The sequence below is a fragment of the Lethenteron reissneri genome, chromosome 64, assembly GCF_015708825.2.
Source record: "Lethenteron reissneri isolate LAM-NWPU_2019-01 chromosome 64, ASM1570882v1, whole genome shotgun sequence".
Classification (NCBI taxonomy): Eukaryota; Metazoa; Chordata; class Hyperoartia; order Petromyzontiformes; family Petromyzontidae; genus Lethenteron; species Lethenteron reissneri.
Window position 1 is genome coordinate 12,219,976 of NC_083842.1, and position 24,340 is coordinate 12,244,315.

Below are 24,340 nucleotides of genomic sequence, written 5' to 3' on the forward strand. Positions count from 1 at the left end.
GCTTCAAACAGCGTGGCTTCATCTATGCATATGCATGCACACGTGGTGTGTGTGTGTGTGTGCGCGCACAGCATATTACTGTATTCGCCAGCCAAAGTATATGCGTTCATATGTCGTGCGCGCGTGTGTGTGTTACGTTTTTACACGTAGGCCAAAGTCCTTTTTTTTTTTTACAAACGGGGTGAACTACCCATTGATATTATTTATCAATTACGACCTCGATGAACGGCTCAAATTGTACGATCAACTTGAAACTCAGGACGTAGCAGTTTGGTTTAGCGTCAGTTATTGCTACATTGCTCACAATCTTTCTCCGTTACACGTCTTCATGGCGATTTGAACAGAAGTGCTCTTTCGGAGGATTTGGATCGGGAATCAACTCGGAGAGCTCCGTAGCCGAGACTAGATTTCTTTTTTACGTACAAAAAACTAAACCGCTCATCCGTAACCGCCGGTCGTGTTTTAATCGTGGGCGCATCAGCTGCTGAGATGCACACACCTCGCTCGGCTCATTGAAGGGAGAACCGTTGTCTGATTAGTATGCCTACATTTTGTTCAGCGTGTTGGGTCAAATGCCACCAAACCACAAACCAATACATTCTCAGGAGGCACAACGTGATAAATGCCACAGAGATGGGAAGCGTACTAATTTAAAATGATCCCAATTCACTATCGACTACAATCGAGTTCTCGTCGATGACACAATTAGAATTTTTGTTACACGGGGCTCGAATGCGCCCTGCTTCAACGAATGCTCACAAAGAGCTTGCATCTTAGTTGGTCGAGCAGCAGGTATCCCAGCTGTGAGGCCATGAGTTTGAGTCCTGGCCATGATTCACTCGGCCCAATCATCATCACCATGTCGTGGGTGAATAAAACGAATACCACCCGGTGAGTAGGTATGCACCACTTGGCATGAAACCAACAATGCCTGTGTTTAAAATTCACAGCAGACCGTTGCTCCTCTGCCACATTGCCGAGGAATCCAAACACTCACTTGAGCATCGGTATACTTTTTGGACTTTTGCCTACACACACGCATATTTACGCACGCACGCGCGCGCGCGCACGCACACACAACGCGGGCGGGCGTGCGTGCGAAATATGCAACGTGCACACACAAACACACATGCGCGAGCACATACGGTGGCATTTGTACACGGGGTCTGTGGCCCCCTTCGTACAGAGTGCTTCACTACACACGTGAGCCCGCACACCCCCGACCCCCCCCACCACCCCAGCCTTTTCTGTTGGGCATCTCAAGGCCATGCACCCGTCGCGCCGCTGACCTTCGAATGATCTGCTGACCTTTTCGCACGCTGCAACGAAAAGGGCGAGACACAGCAACGGAGGAGGAGGAGGAGGGGTTGGGAGAGGCTCACCTGCCACGTCCATGTTTGCCGTCACGAGTGAGCCGCACGGCCCAGGCGCACACGGCGCAGCATCGCCCGTCAGCGCCCGCAAGCGCACACGCCCCCCCACACGGAAGGCGACTCGTCGCGCGCAGCCCTTGTGAATGTTCAAGTTTGATGTTTTTTATTTTTGTCCGTTAACTAAACCTACTCTGTTTCCGCCCCCCCACCCGACCCCGTACCACCCTCCCCCCCCACACCGCCCTGTCGAAACGGACGCCGTGATCCTCAACGCCGCAAAACGGTTTTCCCGCCGCAGCCTAATTTAGTTTTTTCAGCATGACCAGTTATTATTATTATTTATTTTTCACCTAATTTTTCGCTAAACGGGGCGAGCGTGTTCCGCCATTCGTTTACGGGAACAAGTGGAGCCCGTCGCTTTTTCGTCAGTGACGTTGGGTTCTGCCGTGCGACGTGACCGCACGGCCCGCCCGCCCGCTTTATCTCGATGGTAAATTTGCGTTTCCTCTTTTTCTCTCTCTCGCGCGCGCACAATTCGCAACGCGAGGTCGCCCACCCGCAGGCCAATGTAACGGCGCTGCCTCTTACCTACCTACAGCCGCGACAGCCCCCACGTACGAGGTGTGAGAGCGAGTGGTCGAGCGTGCGGGCGGGGGGGAAACGGGCAGGAGGCGGAGCGCATTGGGTTTCGTTCCAACTCCTCTACGATGTCATGAAGCCACTGGGAGCTGTGCACTTTTTAATCATCATCTAGATTGAAAACTCATTTCTTTAGAACTGCTTTTTTCCATTTAGTTTGTTGTGCTTTGCTCGGCACCTCTGATTAGCACGGTTGGCTACGTATGGTGCGAAAGAAGTTCAACGTACATACGCACTTTTAATCTAGATTAAAAACTAATTTCTTTAGAACTGTTTAGTTTGTTGTCCTTCCCCCGTACTTACGATTAGCGCAGTTGGCCACGTACGGTGCGAAAGAAGTTCAACGTACATATACGTTGATGATGGACCCTCAACTTCTGACCTCTCGCTTTATTCCTGGAGTTTTTCATCAATTAATAGACTAATTGAATAATTATTTTTCGCTACCCTTTGTCAATGTACAGAGCTGCAAGAGAGCTGTGTTGGTCATGGAGTTTGATTATACTTCACAAATGCTGGTCAGTGCAGCCTGGTGTGAATGGGCAGAGGATTGGCGGCGGTGGGGGAAGGTTGGCAAGACCACGACCTCTCCTGGTATGCAGGAGGTCGTGGGTTCGATCCCGATCCTGACGCCTGCTGCTGTATATTTAAAGTTTGCATGCTTCTCTCTCTTTCCCTATTTGTCGCCTGTATTTTTTTTATTGGGTCCTCCAGTTTTTTTCCCTCCACGTTTAGAAACATGATTTGAGATTATTTGGCTGCTAAAAAAATGTCCACATGATCAACCACTTCGTTGAGCTATCAATCAGGTCACCTCTGAAAAATAACTAATAGCTCAGTGGGTTTTACCCATCAAAAATAAAAACTGTTTAGTTAAAAATGTTTTAATTGATTTTCTTACCTTTCATACAACGTCACGCTCCTATCGTTTTTTTGTTATTTTTTTTCTCGTCGGAACTTTCTGACCCCCGTGCCCCCTTACCAGACATCTGTGAAAGAAGAGCTTCATAGCTCATCGGATTTTCTCCAGAATAAATAAACATTCCCGATTCTGATCATGCTGCCAATGCTGCCGATGCTGCCGGCTGCTGCTGCCTGCCTGCCGCACGTGAACCTCGCAGTCTGGCCTCTGCCAAGTGTGTCCTGCACGACCGCCCATCGTTTGACTTCACATTGAGCGGCGGGGGGCGGAGGGGGGGAAACACGCTACCCAAGACAAACGTGGCCCGTTGTTGTGATGAAGCCTCATTTGCGTCAGTAATAGAAGCAACGGCCGAGAGTTTTGACTGTTTCTGGGTCTCATCATCATCATGATCGGCGGCGATGTCAGAAAACTACGTGCAATGCTACACGACACCTGCATGCAGCTAACTGGTTTTAACCAAGGGGTCTAACTGCAGACGTATTCAATGCCCACACGTGCACATGGGAAAAAGTATTTTCGCGCACAACGGTACATACAACACACGGTGCAGAACAAAATATATATACACACGTGTACACATTAAAAGGAGACTGAAATATACCGACCTGCACGCACAGACCAGGCTATATTTAAATGCACAGATACAAACAAGCATGTGAAGTCACGTGAGTACACACACACACAGACGTAAACACAAATGCATGCGCATACAGGCACAAAACAACACAGGCACGCTGAACATGAATGAACACACGCACAAGGCACGCGAAGACACGCATGCATTGACACACGTACGCGTACGTTCACACACGCGCTCACAACATTCGAGTGTCACTGTGTGGGTTACGGACGTGATCAAGGTTGAAACGCGCACGGTACTTGCAAATGTACGTATGTGCGTATGCTAAACTTCTTTCGCACCGTACGTAGCCAACCGTGCTAATTGGAGGTGCAGTGTTGAGTCTATGGGCAGTGTTAGTCTATGGGCAGTGTTCGTCTATGGGCAGTATGTATGTTGAACTTCTTTCGCACCGTACGTAGCCAACCGTGCTAATCGGAGTTTGCGGGAGGATGACAAACTAAACACACACATCTCACAGTGTGCACATCCCTATTGCTCTTGAGCCAAGGGGGGTACAGATTCCACGCTCCAACGACAAGAGACCAGCCCCTTTCCACGTGACAAGCCGGCATCTGCCAACCTCCCACGAAGCGGTACTCATTTTTCGAATTAAAGCTTTCGTGACTGCAGGGATTCATCTTCTTGGTTCTTTCGGTAAAGTCACGTAGAAGGGAAATAAAAAAAATAAAAAAATAAAACATGATAAAATAATTCTCACGACGTTTCGGCCACAATCTCAGGTGAAGAACAGGTCTGTCGGAAAGACATTCAGACGCTGTCTTTCCGACAGACCTGTTCCTCACCTGAGGACGGCTGCTTGCGTTGTGGCCGAAACGTCGTGAGAATTTTATTTGATTATGTTTTATTTTTATTATTTTATTATTTCCCTTCCACGTGACTTTACCGAAAGAACCAAGAAGAGCGGTACTCATTTGTTATTTCACCGTGGCAGAGGAACAGCGTGGGTCACGCCCTGACCGGCGGTCGAACTCACAGGCTTTCCGATGGTGAGTCAAGCAGCCTAAACCACAGTCCCCCCCCTGTTGGATAATATACCACCAATAATAATACGACTGCAGCAATTACAATTCTTTGTTTACCCGGGGCCTGTGACCAAATCGTTCGGAATACGCCCCAATCTTGTCAGATCTCGGCAGCTCTTAACTTAAACTAAACAGAGCGCCTCTGTGGCTAAGAGATGTTGACAACCTCGCCTGGGATACAGGAGGTCGTGGGTTCGAACCCGACCCTGACACCTGCTGTATATTTGGAGTTTGCATGTTCTCCCCGTGGTCACGTGGATTTTTCTCCCTGTCCTCCGGTTTTTCCCTCGACATTTAGAGAATCAACATGGGGTTAGAGTATCTGGCTGCTGTACATTTTCATCTGATGAGCCACTACGTTGAGTTATCATGTGTGGCCAGGTCGCTTCTGAAAAAGAGCTGCGTATCTCAGTGGGCCCTACCTAGTAAACAAAATAGCAAATAGTAAAAGTCAACTATTTTTATTTTACCACGCAAGGCCCCACTGAGCTATATAGCTCGTTTTCAGAAGCAACCTCGCTATCACAAATGATAGCTTAACGAAGTGGATTATCATCAACAAGTTGAAATTCATAGCAGTAGCCAAATACTCTAAACGTGGGATTTTGATCCTTAATGTGGAGGGAAAAACCAGGGGGACCCGGAGAAAAATCCACGCGACCACGGGGAAAGAGAGAGATCGCAAACTCCAAATATACAACAGGCGTCGGGGTTGGGATCGAACCCACGACCTCCTGCATACCAGTCGAGGTAGTTAACATCTCGGCACCGCGCCAGCGCCCCCAGCAGCGTTAAGCCTAAATAGTCGCTTAGGTCTGCGGGGATATGCGTTTGGCCGCAGAGGGCAATGTAACTAAATCCATTCTTGTGTATTTCTAATGCTCCCACGACCTTAATCAACACGCACTGGCCAGCAAGATGTGAAGAGTTCAACCCCTGTTAACGACCACCCCTGTTCACGGCTAATCGCTTAATAACGGGCCTCCATGGAGCCCAATGTGTAATGTATAGTGTAGTGTATAGTGTAGTGTATAGTAGAGTAGCGTATAGTAGTGTAGAGTAGAACCCCTCTTAATGACCACCCCCGTTAACGACTAATCACTTAACGACGAGCCTCCATCGAGCCCAATGCATTCGCTTACCGACCATTCTCCTGTTAATGACGGGCTGTTGTAAGTACAATAAATATCAATTAACGCATCAATTAAACAAATTTATTTTACTATTATGTGTTATAATGTTGTTAGTATCTTTATGTGTTAATATCCATTGTTTAGACATGATAAAGTACTTTATTAATGGACGAAAAAGGGGTAACTTTCGATGCCATCGGAACGAATTACGCCTTTTAACGTGTATTTCCGAAACTTGCTTACCGACCAAATCACTTAAGGACCTCCCCGGGGAGCTGCATGGAGGCCCGTGGGCAGATTTTTTTACCCACCAGAAAACCCCACCTTACTGAGTCTCAAGACTCTGCCAAAAGGAGTCTCGCTTGGGATGTTTGGCTAATTCTGTTTACAACACGCTGCCATCGCGTGGGGCGGGCGACTACTGTACAGCGTCCCGACAAAACCCACGCGGCGCGCGATCACTCGGCACGCTCACGACGGCACGAGGGGAGGGGCTCAGCGACCGACTTGCTGTACTTCCCCCCTTTCCTGCTCGCGGTAAATGACCGCTCAGTCTTCAAGCAACCAGCCTGAAGGGCAAGGTGAGGGAGGGTGCCCTTGACGAAGACCCACCAATCAAGGACGCCACGTACGTAATGACATGAGAACGCCACGCCACCCTTTTTAAATCCTTTATATTAAGTTCACTTGCTTGCGCGCTTACGACCGTGCAAATCTTTCGGTCGTTTTTTTACCCACTTCCCGTGATCCAATCGAGCTGACATTTTGCACACAGACTCGTTGTGCGTGACAATTAATTTTCGTGAAAATTTTTTCCCAAAATTTTACACTTTTTACGAAAAAAAATTTATATGTAATTACCAATTGCTTAATGGTGGCAAGCAATCATCTGACCCATAGGTGGCAGCCATCTCAAGCCAGAGGACGAGAGGACTCAAGCCGCCACGCATATAAAAGGATTATAGTGAAAAACTTTGTTTTTACGGGTTAATTTTTCATCTTTCCAAATTGCTCACGAGCCCCTTGTCCCGTTCTGACACGTCTGCAATCTGCAGGGCGTGGGGGGTGGATGTTCCCGTTCACCGCCAGATCTCGGTTACGGTGCAACCGGGTTCAGAGCTCATTTTATCGAGAGAGGAGGCGTAGTGGCGGCGGCAGCAGTACCATCGTTTTTAAGAAGACGTCGCTACTCGCTGCAGAAAACCAGAGCGACGCGACCGCCACACTCGATGATAGCCGGCACCAAAAAAACTGTGCCACGCGCGCGTGCCCCTCCAACGCATGGCCTCACGAGGAGCCATCGGCACGTCCTCCGGCCATGAAGACGTGTCGATAAAAAGTCATTCCGATGACGTACACATACGTCATCGGAATGGGACCAATATCATCCATAATATAGGTTTTTTGGGTTAGATCGGGTAAATATAAATGTGTCGTTATACCCGAAACAGGAGGATTTCTCCACAAATTTGGGTTGTCCGCCTGATGATGCTAGTTGTAATTAATAGCGAAACGTCGTACTCAGATTGTGTGCTGTACGAGTAACGAATTGGCACGTTTTGTTTAAGTGACGAAACTTTACTAATTGGCCGTGTCGGGTGATGGTGGCGGGTTTAACAACACATTTATATTTACGCGATCTAACCCAAAAACCCGACATTATGGAAGGGTTAAAATGTCGGACAAAAATGCGACAATCTTTTTTTGCGGTCAGGGGTTTGACCAAAATGTCCGCAGCAATGCCCAGCCATTGGCGGCACGAGCGTGGCTTGCATTGGGTGCAACAGCTCAACTCCCACCAAAGACAAATATCCCCCGTATAGCCTTAACAGGCCGTTGGGGCAAGTGCTGTTCGCGAGCAGTACCTATGAAGGCCGGCACACGGCACATGAGGAGGGGGGGGGGCGTGGGGGGCTAGCACCACGCCTCCGGCCGCCTTTGTCTCACCCAGTGGCGATGTTTACACACCGCACCGGGTACTGATTTGAGGCTGAGTCGACCTAGGGGAGGCCGCCCGGGACTATTTCAAAGGACCCGTCACTGGTGGCCGTGAGTGGGAATTGAACCTGGATTGCCCGGGTTTGGAGTGCAGAGCGCTGGACCGCTACCACTACCGCTCCCCCCCCCCAACTCCCACCACCACCACCACCACCCAGCAATTACTGCACGGTGTTGATAACACAGTGAGTCAGTAGCCACACATTTGACGCGAAACGCCTTACGCCGTGGCTCAAGTGCATATATACGTTGAGCGTATTTGGCAATAGATTCTCTCTATAGAAGGCTCTTTTTGCCCAAAAGTTTGAGCGTCTTTGTAAGTTACGTTTTTTTTAATAGCTGGATAAGGCGGCGTTTGTTATCATGAGGACGGGGTAAGTGAAAAAAAACCCCGGCTCGTACGTGGATAGGTTTGGCAACTATGCTTCTCGTGTTCGTAGGAGAGCGGGGTGGGGAGAGGGGGGATTTTGGTGCACCGGTAAAGATATCCGACAAACCACTCCGCTCGCTTGGCTGAGTAGCAAGGTAGGTGGACAACGCTAGCTGGCGAGGTGTGGATACCCGGGAGGTGGCAAAACAAACGAAGGAAGACGTAAAGGAAGAGATGGCAGCTGCTGGACGAAACTAGTAAAAAGTTTGCAGGCCACTAGAACGTGGAAGCTACTGTGGGGAAGGGGCGGAAAGGAAAGGTACTGAAGAAAAATAGAGCAGACATTTCGGAATCACAAACCTGTATTTATCATAGAGAAATCCTATGAGCTATGAAGCTATTTTTTTACAGATGTCCAGTAAGGGGGCACGGGGGGGGGGGGGGTCACAAAGTTACCCCAGGATTGGGAAGTTACACACTGACAACAACCAAAACAGCTCCCGAGACACACACACACAAAATCTAATTTAAATAGCGAAACAGTCTGGTCACTAACACTTCCTTAGAACTCAAGCATACGAGCTTTAACAGGCTGTTGGGGCAAGTGCTGTTAGCGAGCAGCACCTATGAAGGCCGGAACTGCACACGAGGGGGATGGGTGGCCAACACCACGCCCGGCTGCCTTTGTCTCCCCAGTGCTGACGTTTAACCACCGCACCAGGTACTTGATTTGAGGCAAGGTCAATCGAGGTGAGGCTCAGGACCAGTTCAGATAATTGTCACCGGTGTTGGTCCGCGAGCGGGAATCAAACTCAGGCCGCCGGGCTCATAGCGCAGTGTGCTGGACTGTTACTTTACCGCGTAGATGCAGGAGCACAGGTGAGTAAAACTGTGGATTTCTCTACGCAGCCATCTGCAGTCGCGATGTAAATTAAAATAGCATTATTATCATCGCAACTCTGATTAGCATGGTCGGCTACGTACGGTGTGAAAGAAGTTCACAATATAGATATGTACAGGAAGCCACTGGAGCCATGCACTTTTTTAATCTAGATTGAAAGCTAATTTCTTCAGAACTGCTCTTTGCGTTTAGTTTGTTGTCCTTCATGTGCGAAGATCAGAGGGTTCGCACCCTACTAGAATCTCTTCCTATTATCCACGCGCATCCACCTCCGATTAGTGCCGTTGGCTACGTATCGTGCGAAAGAAGTTCAACAAACATATTGCACATAGACTAACACTACTCATAGACTAACACTTCCCAGAAGACTAACACTGCCCATCGACGAACACTGCCCATAGACTAACACTGCCCATAGACTAACACTGCACATAGACTAACACTACTCATAGACTAACACTGCCCAGAAGTCTAACACTGCCCATAGACTAACACTGCCCATAGACTCAGTGCTGCACCTCCGATAACCATGGGTGGCTACATACGGTGTAAGAGAAGTTCAATATATTTCGATTTAAAGCTTTCGTGACTGCAGGGATTCATCTTTTTGGTTCCCCGACAGACCTGGTCTTCACCTGAGGACGGCTGCTTGCGTTGTGGCCGAAACGTCGTGAGAATTATTTTATTAAGTTCAATATACATAGGTACATACCGCTCATAGACTCAACGCTTCACCTCCGATTAGCACGGTGTAGCTACGTACGGTGCTAAAGAAGTCCAATATGCATACACCCTGCCCATAGACTAACATTGCCCATCAACTAACAATGCTTATAGACTAACACTGCCCATAGACTAACATTGCCCATCCACTAACACTGCCCATAGACTAACATTGCCCATCCACTAACACTGCCCATAGACTAACACTGCCATAGACTCAACGCTGCACCTCCGATTAGCATGGTGTGACTACGTACGGTTCGAAAGTAGTCCAACATGCATACACCCTGCCCATAGACTAACACTGCCCATAGACTAACACTGCCATAGACTCAACGCTGCACCTCCGATTAGCATGGTTTGGCTACATACGGTTCTAAAGTAGTCCAACATACATACACCCTGCCCATAGACTAAGTCTGCCATAGACTAAACGCTTCACCTCCGATTAGCACGGTTTGCTACGTACGGTTCGAAAGTAGTCCATCATGCATACATACTGCCCATAGACTAACACTGCCCATAGACTAACACTGCCATAGACTCAACGTTGCACCTCCGATTAGCACGGTGTGGCTACGTACGGTTCGAAAGTAGTCCAACATACATACACCCTGCCCATAGACTAACACTGCCCATAGACTAACACTGCCATAGACTCAACGCTGCACCTCAGATTAGCACGGGGTGGCTACGTACGGTGCGAAAGTAGTCCAACATGCACGCGCACATTGTTGTTGTTGTACTAATTTGTGCTATGTGACTCCAGCAAGGTTCCATCGCTGTGGCCGGATGGGAGAGGGAGCGGTTAACAGATTTTCATCAAAACCCTAGCGAAAAAACCACAAGGTCTTTTTCTTTCCTCCTCCTCCTCGGCAGAAACAAGAGGTAGCTCATTAGACCGAAGCATTCCCTCGTGAACCTGACAGAGAAACGTCTTGACGATGACGACGACGACGACATCATCGAGATATTGGTACCAGAAAGATGCCACCACTACCCTGAGCATATTGGCGCCACAAGACGGAGGGGGAAAAAAGTGGAAGGAAATGACGAAACGTGCGGTGGACAACTACTGCAGGATATCTGCCCCATGCATCGTGATGATGACGACGATGATTGCCTCGTTATTCACGAACTTGGCGATCCGCAATTTTGGCTATCCGCGAATAGTGTCTGGAACTCTACGCGACTGCATCGAGAGAGAGCGAAAGTGATGAGATACATTGATGAGATAAAGTTACGAGATGGAGTGATGAGGGATAAAGTGATGAGATACATTGATGAGATAAAGTTACGAGATAGAGTGATGAGGGATAAAGTGATGAGATACATTGATGAGATAAAGTTACGAGATAAAGTGATGAGGGATAAAGTGATGAGATACATTGATGAGATAAAGTTACGAGATAAAGTGATGAGGGATAAAGTGATGAGATACATTTATGAGATAAAGTTACGAGATAGAGTGATGAGGGATAAAGTGATGAGATACATTGATGAGATAAAGTTACGAGATAAAGTGATGAGGGATAAAGTGATGAGATACATTGATGAGATAAAGTTACGAGATAGAGTGATGAGGGATAAAGTGATGAGATACATTTATGAGATAAAGTTACGAGATAGAGTGATGAGGGATAAAGTGATGAGATACATTGATGAGATAAAGTTACGAGATAAAGTGATGAGGGATAAAGTGATGAGATACATTTATGAGATAAAGTTACGAGATGGAGTGAGGAGACATAAAGTGATGAGATACTTTAATATTTATTTCTATTCGTTATTATTTGGTTTCTTTGCCAGCATCCTTCCTTCCAGAACTTCATTTGTCAAGCTAGCCATTGCACATTATTATATTTGTATTACCTCGTATGGATCACCATCATCACAATCAACACAGCACACACGTTGCTTCATCACGACACAGCATCATCATAAACCATCAATCACGCAAACTTAGGTCATCCTCATTTCTTTAGAACTGCTGTTTGTGTGTTTAGTTTGTTGACCCCCCCCCCCGTACCTCCGATTATCACGGTTGGCTACGTACGTTGCGAAAGACGTTCAACATACAGACGTGCATACATTCATCCTTCTAGAACTTATCTTTGTTAAGCTTTCACCTCTGAGAATGCTGTCCGATCCAAATCGTTTACCTCCCCTGTTTTATTCTCATTAAGACTTCCATCTTCCTGAACCTGTTTCATAACTTCCTCATTTCTCCTCGGTTCCATCTAATGGGATTTTTTTTCCCATCACTTCTCGCAAATTAAAATGTTAAGGCCGCACACAAACTGCCCGGTAAAATTATTAAACTAAAAAACTCTTTAGTTATTTTACCACTGAGCTACATAGGTATTTTTGAGAAGCAACCTGGACACAAACGATAGCTCAACCAAGCGGCTTATCACGTGTAAATGTACAGCTGCCAAATACTGGAAACGCACGATTCTAAATGTGGAGGGAGAAACCGGAGGACCCGGAGAAAAATCCACACGACCACGGGGAGAGAGAAACACGCAAACTCCGCATATACAACAGGCGTCAGGGTCGGGATCGAACCCACAACCTCCTGTAATACCAGGCAAGGCAATTAACATCTCATAGCCACCGTGATGCCCAAGCCCCACATTGCATCATAAGCCATCGCAGAGGAGACAGCAGAGGCCTGCGTTATGCGCAGCACGGATGAAACCAGCCAACAAACCGCTTGCAAAAAAGCAAGTCAATGGATGGATGGCATTAATTGCTCGCTAATTCCACCAAGAGTAAAGTGAATATCTGTGCTTGGCCAATTAGTTTTTTTTTTTAACGTGACACTGTTCTAATGGTGTGTGTGTGTATGGCCCTTTGTCAATATAAAACAAAAATAAGACTAAAAACAATTTTTGTTATTTTACCAGGTAAGGCCCCGCTGAGCTAAGTATAGCTGTTTGTTGAGAATAGACCTGGCTATCACGAACGATAGCGAAACGAAGTGCCTTATCGTCATCGGGTGGATATTCATAACAGCCAAAAACTATAAAACACGTGATGTCGATTCTAAATGCGGAGGTGAAAAAAAGAAAGGACCCGGACAAAAATCCACGCGACCACAGGGGGAGAGAGACACGCAAACTCCAAATATACAACAGACGTCAGGGTCGGGATCGAACCCACAACCTCCTGTATACCAGGGGAGGTAGTTCACATCTCGCGACCACGAGGACAGAGAGAGAGACACGCAAACTTCAAGTATACAACAGATGTCAGGGTCGGGATCGAATCCACGACCTCTTGTATACCAGGCGTCAATCATAAGGGGGGGGGGGTAGGGTTTGTTTGACCATACTTCACAACGCTAGTCAGTGCGGGCATTGCCGAAGGTCGGTGCCGCCCAGGATTGGCTTGGATATCACTCAACCACTCGTGTTAAGCCGTGTCCGGGAATCGACCGGACCGCCGGGGGTCGCCAGGTCACGGCAAAGCGCCGCCCAAAACCGCTGCGCCCCGTTCTGTAATCAGCACTTCAATCTCGTGCGTTGAGCCGCGCTAATAGAAGTGAAATAGGGGAAAAATGCGTACACTATGCATACGCTTGCACTCATTACCCACGCAAAAAGCGCTTGCCACAAATGAACCACGGTAACCTCGCTGATCTCGTCAAGGAGCGTAAACCATCATCACGCGAACTCCCGCCATGTTCGCAGCGGCGGCTTTTCTGCTAACCCGTTGAACAAAGACGGTCACCGGCATCGCATGCTTCCGATATTAGAAAGGCAACGGAGCAATGCACTTTTAAATCTAGATTGAAAACTCATTTCTTAGAAATGGCCTTTCGTCTTTAGTTTGTTGTCCTTCCCCCGCACCTGTGATAGCACGGTTGCCTACGTACGATGCCGAAAAAGTTCAGCATACATACATACTGCCCATAGACTAACACTGCCCATAGACTAACACTGCCCATAGACTAGCACTGCCCATAAACTAACACTACCCATAGACTAACACTGCCCATAGACTAACACTGCCCATAGACTAACACTGCCCATAGACTAACACTGCCCATAGACTAACACTGCCCATAGACTAACACTGCCCATAGACTAACACTGCCCATAGACTAACACTGCCCATAGACTAACACTGCCATAGACTAACACTGCCCATAGACTAACACTGCCCATAGACTAACACGGCCCATAGACTCAACACTGCCCATAGACTCAACACTGCCCATAGACTCAACACTGCCCATAGACTCAACACTGCCCATAGACTCAACACTGCACCATAGACTCAACACTGCCCGTAGACTCAACACTGCCCGTAGACTCAACACTGCCCGTAGACTCAACACTGCCCGTAGACTCAACACTGCCCGTAGACTCAACACTGCCCGTAGACTCAATACTGCCCGTAGACTCAACACTACCCATAGACCCAACACTGCCCCATAAACTCAACACTGCCCATAGACTCAACACTGCCCATAGACTCAACACTGCACCTCCCGTATGTATATCTCGCAGCTATTCCCTTATCCACTGCTGAAAGACAGGACATGGGCGCCACGGTGGCTTGGAGATGTTAACCACCTCACCTGGTATACAGGAGGTAGTCTGTTCAATCCCGACCCTGACGCCTGCTGTATATTTGGAATTTGCATATCTCTTTCTCTCTCCCTGTGATCGTGTGGATTTTTTTCCGGGGTCCTCCGGGTTTTCCCTCCACATTTAGAATCAACATGCCCTTTAGAGCAGCGGTCCCCAACCTTTTTGGCACCAGGGACCAGTTCCGTGGAAGACAATTTTTTCACGGACGGGGGGGGGGGGGGGTTCATCATTGGGTCTTTCCCTCTTTTCAAAGAAGCTCTCCATCGACGTTCGTTTTTTTATTAATGTTGGCCAGGGGTTAGCAGCTTGTGGGCTTACTAAATCCGTGACTGAGACAAGCGCGCAGTGCTGGAAAGAAGGCGCGGATGAAAGTGGTAAATAAAATAACGGGCGGGTTCCACGCGCGGACTCACCGCTCTCACCTCCTGCTGCTGTGAGGCCCGGTTCCTAACATGCCACGGACCGGTACCGGTACCGCGGCCCGGGGTTTGGGGAGCCCTGCTTTAGAGTATTTGGCTCCGATAAATGTCTACGTGACAATAAGCCCACTTGGTTGAGCTATTAATTATTTGTGATGGCCGGGTCCCTTCTGAAAAAGAGCTTTCTATAGGGAGTGCAAGACTCGCTATTTTCTCATGGATTTTACTTAAACATTATTTTATTGTCTTATTTTATCTTCTTGGTTCTTTCGGTAAAGTCACGTAGAATCGAAATAATAAAAATAAAACATAATAAAATAATTCTCACGACGTTTCGGCCACAACGCAAGCAGCCGTCCTCAGGTGGAGAGCAGGTCTGTCGAGTAGACAGAGTCTGAATGACACACTCCAGAGTTGGAGCGACTATTTAAGCTGGGATGGAGGGGGGAAGGGTGCCTTGACAAAAGAATTTGCATATCAAGAGGAATTTAGCATATTCATGGGAAATGCAGATATGCGATTAGTACTACTTGTGAAATGCGTAGGAGGTTTGGTGGGGGATTTAAAGTCATTATGCCCGTGCATTATGTCTTATTTTAGTATGCGATGTTTTGATACTCCCTTGAGTGGAGGTGATATTACATTTAAAATAAATAGGGTAGACTTTTTGCGAAGGTATATAGCTCAGTGGGGCCTTACCTGGTAAAAAAATAATAAAAATGTTTATTAGTTACAGTGAGTTCCTTGTCGAGCTGGGCGGCGCTGCCTGCTGGTCACTTGAGGAAGTTGCGTTCCGTTTCATTGAGACGCTGGTAACTGCGCCCCAAAAAACTCTGTATCCCACCCGCCCCACACCTTCAGTCGCCGCACACTGCTGCCACCTCGCGTGCATTTCCTCCTTCGGCTCTCTAAACACGCGATCGTCGAGAGCAGGGGGGTCGTCGGCACGACCCGCGGCTTGGGACCCGCGTGCGGTGGCTCTTTAAAAGAAACTGCAGTGCGGCGCTTGAAAGTCGAAGGGAAAAATATGTGTCTTGTTATTTTGGATGCAGACCCCTGACCATGGAAGCCCAGTTTACCGTGGAAGTCCAGTTAACCATGGGAGTCCAGTTCACCATGGGAGTCCAGTTCACCGTGGAAGTCCAGTTGACCATAGGAGTTCAATTTACCATGGGAGACCAGTTTACAATACAAGTCCAAATGACCATGGGAGTCCAGTTCACCATGGAAGTCCAGTTTACCATGAAAGTCCAGTTTACAATGTAAATCCAAATTACTATGGGAGTCCAGTTTACCATGGAAGTCCAGTTTACCATGGAAGTTAAGTTTACCATGGGAGTTCAGTTTACCATGGAAGTCCAGTTTACCATGGAAGTTAAGTTTACCATGGAAGTTCAGTTTACCATGGAAGTCCAGTTTACCATGGAAGTTAAGTTTACCATGGGAGTTCAGTTTACCATGGAAGTCCAGTTTACCATGGAAGTTAAGTTTACCATGGAAGTTCAGTTTACCATGGAAGTCCAGTTTACCATGGAAGTCCAGTTTATCATGGGCAGGGGTCGGCAACCTGCCGGACCAGAGCAGCATGCGGCTCATTAAGGAACCGCTTCGTAACCGTTATCTATCAAGGACCACCACCGTCTCGTATTCGCCACGCGCATTGCGGATCTTGAAATAGGTATTTGTTACCGAATTCGAACAAAAGTGGCTCTATCTTGACTTAAAACGTGCGTGACTGCAGGAATTCATATTCCATGGTTCTTTTGGTAAAGTCATGAATAGAAAAAAATATTAAATAATACAAATAAAGCGATTATAAATATCACGACATTTCGATCGCAACACAAGCGGCCGAAACGTCGTGATATTTTTATTCACTTTCTTTTTATTACGTAGATAGAAAAGATATTTGATTGTTATATTTTTCTATCTACGTGACTTTACCGAAAGCATCATAGAATATGGCTCTATCTTGCTATTTTGGTTGCCGACCCCCGATTCAAAGTGACGTTCTGACCCCGTGCCCCTACTGGGCATCCGTATAAGAAGATCTTCATAGCTCATCGGATTGCCCCGGTATAACAGTGCCACGTGATTTTCAGCCACTTCGTTGAGCCATCATTTGTGGCCAGGTGGCTTCTGAAAAAGAGCTTCCATAGCTCAGTGCGCCTTACCTGGCCAAATTAAAATTATTTAGTTTTAGTTTAATAGTTGAGAGACGCTGCCCGACTCCATACTTGGCTCACCGCGTAATCCTCCTTCCCACCCTCCTCCCCCCACCCCCCCCCCCAATTAATTCAGGATTAAAGATTCCACCTCTTCCATCATTTTCTCCATCACGATATGAAGGAAAAAATAAGAATTATCAAGAAATCATTTCAACGAGCAATCTTCCTCGGTTCATTGCGATCGGCACCGATTGGCGAACGCTTTTTACGACCCGCTGGCGCTACACGATCGAGTCGTTCTGGATTTTTTTTTTTCAAACGACTGAAAAATCGTAAATCGCAAACGTGGATTGGTTGTTTTCGTCCGCGAGATTTGTTTTAAAGAATAAAAAAAATCATCGCTCAAGTGAGAAGAGTTTGCGGGGGGAAGAGCGGCAACCTTCGCAGTAGAGGTCAGCGCCTTCACGTCACAAACCCCTCAAAAAGCAACCGGGCAAAGATACCACCGTGTGTATATATCTGGCAACAACAAATCAAGTAACTTGATGATTTGCACAAAAACTTAATCAACGTGTCAAATTCAAATTCTTGAGTGGAAAAAAAGAAATCGTCGGGAATCGCTGGAAATCGTCGACCCCCTCCGTGCCAATTACGCACGGAGGGGAGGAACGCAACGGGCGGGTGGCAGCAGCAGGAGAAGCGAATTGTCGGGAGCGGGGCGGGGGGCGGAAGAGATTTTTAGCGAAGGGGGAGGGTAAAAAAAACTCACCGATGACGGTGGAAAGTGGCCTGGCTCCATCGTGGCGCCGTGCGCGGTGGCCTTGGTGTTCCCGCGTGCGCTCCTGCCGGCTAGAGGCAGCCGCTGCATTCACGTGCGTGGATATAACACAGCCACCACAAACCCCCGCGCTCAGTTTTTTCCCCTCCGCGGGCTGCGCGGTTTTTGGGCCGTTCACGCTCTCGTGGGGTGGGTGGGGGGGAGGAGGTGTGGGGGTAGAAGGGAATCGCCCCAAAACAAAGACCACTGGGGCCCGTCACCCGCGGCGAAGGCCCGAGGCTTCTTCCTTCCGTTACTGCTGCTGCGTTAAGATGCGGAGAGTGATGGCTACCATTTCACATGCAGGTGGATCGCAAAAAAAACCGGCAGACGAGGGGGCACCACGCATGGTCGTCTTCGTCTCCCCATTGTGCATGTTCACACACTGCACCAGGGACTCATTTGAGGCCGAGTCGACTCAGGGGAGGCCCAGTATCGGTTCAGATAATCGTCACCGGTGTTGGCCCGGGTCCGTAGCTCAACACGTTAATCGCCACACTACCGCTCCCTAGAAGGAGAAGATCCCCTATATAGCCTGGACAGACTGTTGGCGAGGACCTATAGAGGCCTGCAGGGTACACGACGCGGCGGGTAGCCAACATAACGCCCGACCACCTTTGTACACAAATAAGCACGCACACAATAAACGATTGAAAACGTCAGTAAAACTCTTCATATAATCCACTCTCATCATCCACGACACCCGAATCAATCGGACTACTTTCTATTTTCCACACGACGATTCATTCCCCCTAATCCCATCTCTTGCTATTATCCATGCTTACCCGCACGTTTATTCTATTACCCACGCTTATCCACCTCCGATTAGCGCGGCTGGCTACGTACGGTGCGAAAGAAGTTCAACATAGGTGGCCCCCACCACCGAAATGCGAACTTCATACTATTATACATGCTTAGCCACAGATAATCAGAGTAACCTGGAAGTGATAATAACAATGATAACCATTATATTATAACCATTAGACTATAAACAGCTTTCTGCATAATAGGAAGCTGCTTGGAAATAGGCGGCACATTCATCCTATTACCCTGGGTAAGTAACGCTTCTTTGCGCAATAAAACATGATATTCGTGATTTTGTCGATAATGCCCAGCACTCCATAGCAGACTCAGATTGTTAGCGTTTCCAACGTGTTACGTCCACTGTACGCACTGTAAATATATTTAACGCGGGCGGTGAGCGCTATCGCGAGAGACACGTTGTCAACGATCGCGCTATCGCCATCTGCGTACAAAGCGTTTTCCCGTTACGCATTCGCCCACGACAGCTTTCCAGATACCTCTGCCAACTGTTATAACGGGGGAACAAGCCAGTGGTGAAAACACTAACACGCTTCATGGGTCTCTCTCACGCAAAACACGCTTTTGGTACGCTCTCATCGGCTAGGTACATATACAAGCGCCTTTTCTCTGTGCTCATCTCAGATATAAGTGGCTAGGAGATGTTAACTACCTCGCCTGGTATACAGGAGGTCGTGGGTTCGATCCTGACCCGTGACACGTGCTGCTGTATATTTGGAGTTTGCGTGTCTCTCTCTCCTCTCTCTCTCCCCGTGGTCGCGTGGATTTTTCTCCGGGTCTTCCGGTTTTTCCCCTCCACATTTAGAATCAACACCACGCGTTTAGAGTATTTTGATACTGCTATAAATGTTCACGTGATGAACAAAAATGGCTCCATCTTGTTATTTCCGTTGCCGACCTCTGATTTAGAGGAACGCTCTGACCCCGTGCCCTACTGGACGTCTGTGGAAGAAGAGCTTCATAGCTCATCAGATTGCTCCGGTATAACAGTTGCCACATAAGCCACTTCGTTGAGCTCTCATTTTGTGATAGCAAGGTCGCTTCTGAAATAGAGTTACACAGCTCAGTGGAGCTTTACCCGGTAAAATAAAAAAAATAGTTTTTCCTCTTATTTTAGTTTATAGTTTTAAGCGGTGGCGCATGCCCGTAATCCAGCGCTGTGGAGGCAGCAGCGAGGATTGGTGGATCGCCGCACGAATGCTGTGAAACTCCCTTCCCGTAGGCATTGAGCGAGAGGTACGACCTGGCCAAATTGACCAAGGGGTTGCCGAATACTTGGAGATACAAGACAGTGTGAAAAACTATTACTGGTAGGAACTTCCTGGTTCCACCAGCCCACAGGGGATTATTGTGTCCGTCCGTCGTGCATCCAAAAATGGGAGGGGTGGGGCTGGGTGGAAAGGGGAGGGTTGGGAGGGGCTGGGTGGAGAGGGTGGAGAGGGGCTGGGTGGGGTGGTGGGGAGGGGCTGGGTGGGGAGGGTGGGGCTGGATGGGGAGGAGCTGGTCACCCCGTGGTGCCCTTATAAAACTCAACGTTTAACCTACTCACGCCGGCTTGTGCCCGCCCTCACAGTCGGGCATATTTGCGGAATACACCACGCCGCCGTTGACCCTGGCCATTGACCGAGCAACACAACGTTCCTACCAGCTCCCTCCGCAGCAGGAATGTGTTTATGGCACTGCGGAGGCAAGGGTTGGTGGATCGAAAACGTCGTGAAACTCTACCTACGGTCGGCAGTATAGCAAGTGGATTAATTGCCATCTCTTTTCATCTGTACAGGGATAGAGTGTTGCCCCCTCGCACATGCGTGGGTTTTCTCCGGGTGCTCCGGTTTCCGCCCACATGTATAATGCACACTCATCGTTAACCGTTTCCCGTTCCGATGACGTACGTGTATGTCATCGTTTGGAATGGAATCGGAAGAAAAAACGAAAATAAAATAACTTATCTTCAGGTCAGGAGACGTACCGAGGCTCCAACAAGCCCATGGCGGGAGGGCGCGTGGCATAGTTTGACTATCTTAGAGTGCGATCGTGTCGCTAGTTCGCTGCGGCGAGTAACAATGTCTTTAAAACAACGGCGCTACTACGCCACGACGCACGCGTCGCAGGCCCGCACTCATTTTGACAAAATATAAATGCCGGCCAGTCGTTATCGCAATCGGAGAAGTAACACCCCACCCCCCTTTTCTATAAACCGGGCTCGCTAATTGCATCTCCAAGTCAAAATTCCGACGCCCGTTCCACATCCCGTCGCGTCTCCAGGGAAAGGAAACGCGTGTGCTCTTCCTCGCAAAAAGTAGTCCCCCCCCCCTCCCCCCCACCGCGCCAAGCCCCTCTGTGGGAGTAATGCGGCTCGCCAGCTGTGCGTGCGGAGAGCTTATCCCGAATGTAATCCATTAACGGGGTAGAGATAAAGCCGGTGACCTGCACGTAGACAGAAGGGTGACTTGTTGATTTTAAAGTGTGTGTTTCGTTTTCGAGGCTTCATTCCGGACAGGATGCAAACCGCACACAAGTTTGGAGGGGCAACGGGTGTCAACGTGCCGAGCGCGAGCGATTCATTGACAGCTCCTTTCTGCGGCAAGGAAACATCAAGTTTATTAAATCCCTGAATGGATGAAAAGACGGCGTCGTGAGAGATGGTGATAGCTCAGGGTGGCCCTCCAACAAGCAGTGGACTGAGCATGGATGACGACGGTCGTGGACGTAGACGATAGAGGTGGGGGGGGGGGTCACCGAGTTCGTAGCGCAGTGCACTGGCCACTACACTACTGCGCCACATTAAAGACAAAAATACATCACACATCGTCACAAATGTCTGACCCCCCCCCCTTAAGTGCGTGACGTCATTTATGAACGCCCCCTTACACTCCCGGTGCCCACTTCCCCATGGCAAAGATCCCCCCCCGTGTAGCCTTAACAGACTGTAGGGTCAAGTGCTGTTAACGAGCACCTCTGAAGGCTGACACAGCACACGAGGGGGTGGGTGGCCAGCACCACGTCCAGCCGCCTTTGTCTCCCCGGTGGCGATGTTTACACACCACACCAGGTACTCATTTGAGGCTGAGTCGACTTCGAGGAGGCCCAGGACCTGTTCCGATAATTCTCACTGCTGTTGGCCGTGAGCGGGAATCGAACTCGGGTCGCTGCCGGGTTCGTACTGCAGCGCGCTAACCGCTACACTACCGCTCCCCACTAATACCACACGCGCACGCACACACACGCACGTACACTCTGTTGGACGTGCTTGGCACCGTGGGTGGTTTTTTTCCACGACGATGCAAGCAAGCCCCCCCAAACCCCACCCCAGATACACCTCACCCCCCCCCCCCCACCTTCGCCGGCACGCACCGCATCCGCGAATCTCTACCGCAGCTCAGGCAGCTGTGACGCGCGAGGCGGCAGCCGCCGGCGAACGGATATTTCCCGAGCGCGTCAAACGCAGCCAGGTTCGTGCCCGACCGCACTCGCCACGGGGCAGTCGCGGCAAGCGGCAGGCGCCGCTCTGGATACGGCCGGCGAGCGCACGTGTACGTTGGCACAGCAGGGGGTTCACACAGCTGGGCTTGCGTCTACCGTTCAAGTTCATTTATTAGGTATAGCCCTGTGAGCCATTCGGCTCTTGAATCGGGTGCAACCGCAACAAACAAAAAACATGAACAAAAAACATCTTAAAGTGAATATGTGACTAAGTGCAAACAGAAAATCCAAGAAAAGACAGCAAAATATTGCAGAAAAAACACCGTACACCAACGCTGTGTGCAAAAATCTCAGTCAGCCAACACATGGCACTTGCCGAGTCTGTCCCGAGCCTCCTCCTGTCAACGAGCCTTTGACATTTCACGTGGCCTCAAAAAGTGCACCTGGCCTGGCACAGGCGACGTAGTGACGTCACTGTCACGTAGTGGCGAACGGCGGGTATTGGTATGTACGTGTGTCTGCACATCGTGTACCTGGCTTGCTCACTGACTCGAGCTCGCACCTGATAGGCACCAGCCTCTTTCCAAGCAGCTTCCTATTATTATGGGGGCACCACGGTGGCAGGATGTTAACCGCCTTCGCCTGGTATACGGGAGGTCGTGTGTTCGATACCGACCCTGACGCCTGTATATTTGGAGTTTGCTTGTCTCTCTCGCTCCCCGTGGTCACGTGGATTTTTCTCCGTTTTTTTCCCCCTCCACATTCGGAATCAACGTGCGTTCAGAGTATTTGGCTGCTATAAATATCCACGTCATAAGCCACTTCTCATTGGCCTATCAATTTGTGATTGCCAGGTCACTTCTGAAAAAGACCTATACAGCTCAATGGGCCTTACCCCCCGGGGGTAGACGGATCGCGCTTCAGTTCCTGATGACGATGAACATCACTGGCAACCCATAACGCGCATCCCCTAGGTCAGCTCAGCCTGAGAACATCATCGGCAGCGGCACTGAGAAGACGAAGGCAGCTGGGCGCTCGTGAGCGTGCGCTATGAATCCGGCGACACGAGTTCAACTCCCGCTCACGGCCAACATCAGTGACGATTATCTGAACCGGTCCTGGGCCTCCCCGAGGTCGACTCGGCTTAAAACGAGTACCTGATGCGGAGTATAAACATCATGGCCACTTGGGGAGACAAAAACGGCCCCGGGCGTGGTTTCTGGCCACCCACCCCCTCGTGTGCCGTGGCGGCCTTCATAGGTGCTAACAGTACTTGCTCCTACAGTCTGTTAAGGCTATACGGGGGATCTTTGACTTTGTTGTGCGGTGCTGGCCACACTACTTGGCCACGTGTCATGCTAGCCGTAATAGGTGCCCTGATGACAGCACTCGTCCCAACAGCCCACGGGGCTATAATGGGATCCTTTGGCCTGTTTTCGTCTGGGCAGCCAATGTTTGTAGCACACTGTAGCATTGATAACCGAGGTTTACATTTTTTGGCATAATGCACGGCACCAGTTTGAAACCTTTTCATGAACATGAGCTGGACCGCTAAGTCGACTCAGCCTAAACTGCGTGGCACTGGATGGGTAGTGGTGGCATAGCGGCGGTTAGCGCGCTGCGCTAACGAACCCGGCTGTGATCCGAGTTCGATTTCCGCTCACGGCCGACACCGGTGACGATTATTTTGAACTGGTACTGGGCCTCCCCTGGGTCGATTTAGCCTCAAATGAGTACCCGGTGCAGTGTGTGTAAACATCGCCACTTGGGGAGACAAAGACGGCCGGGCATGGTGCTGGCCACCCACCACCTCTCGTGTGCTGTGTCGGCCTTCATAAGTGCCACGCGTGAACTTTACCCAAAAGTTTGTGAAGGCTATACGGGGGGGATCTTTGTATTTGCTCATATGGTGTGTGGTCAACATCAGCTAGGGACACACGTTGCAATCGCTGCTGACCACAACACCCACCCAACACATATGTGACTTGCCGGCCTTCAGAGACTTCCCATGACTCACTCCATCATGGCTTAATGGACCGATTTGTTTAAAGTTCACTTCTTTTTTTTAACACATTTCAACTGAGGCTTGAAAGCGTTTAAGCATTAACTCTGTCCGTCTGCCCATCTGTTGTCTGTCCGTCCACCTATAGATCTGTACGTATGTACATTGAACTATGTTTCGCATCATACGTAGCCAACCGTGCTAAGGAAAGGACAACAAAACTTAAGACAAAAATCCAGTTCTAAAGAAATATCGGAAGCGTATTCCAGGACGGTCGCAGAAGCGCATCTGAAAGTGCCGCTCGATGCGGTGACCGTCTTTGTTCGATGGCTAGACAAGAGCTGTCGCTGCGAGGATGACC

The 24,340-nt window shown here is 49.1% G+C and overlaps 1 protein-coding gene across 8 annotated transcripts in view; it reads right to left on the reverse strand.

The window, feature by feature from the left end:
- LOC133359043 (cAMP-dependent protein kinase catalytic subunit alpha-like) overlaps positions 1-24,340 on the reverse strand; it is a 125,579-nt gene that overhangs the window by 34,969 nt on the left and 66,270 nt on the right. For 3 of the 8 annotated variants that reach the window (XM_061577417.1, XM_061577416.1, XM_061577413.1), the window contains exon 2: positions 1,290-1,319. The exons of 3 other annotated variants lie outside the window; for them this stretch is intronic. In XM_061577417.1, coding sequence (XP_061433401.1) covers positions 1,290-1,319 — 30 coding nt within the window. Of the gene's footprint in view, positions 1-1,289; positions 1,320-1,382; positions 1,571-17,684; positions 17,778-24,340 lie in introns of those variants that run through there. 2 more of the 8 variants (XM_061577415.1, XM_061577420.1) reach the window with 2 other exon arrangements.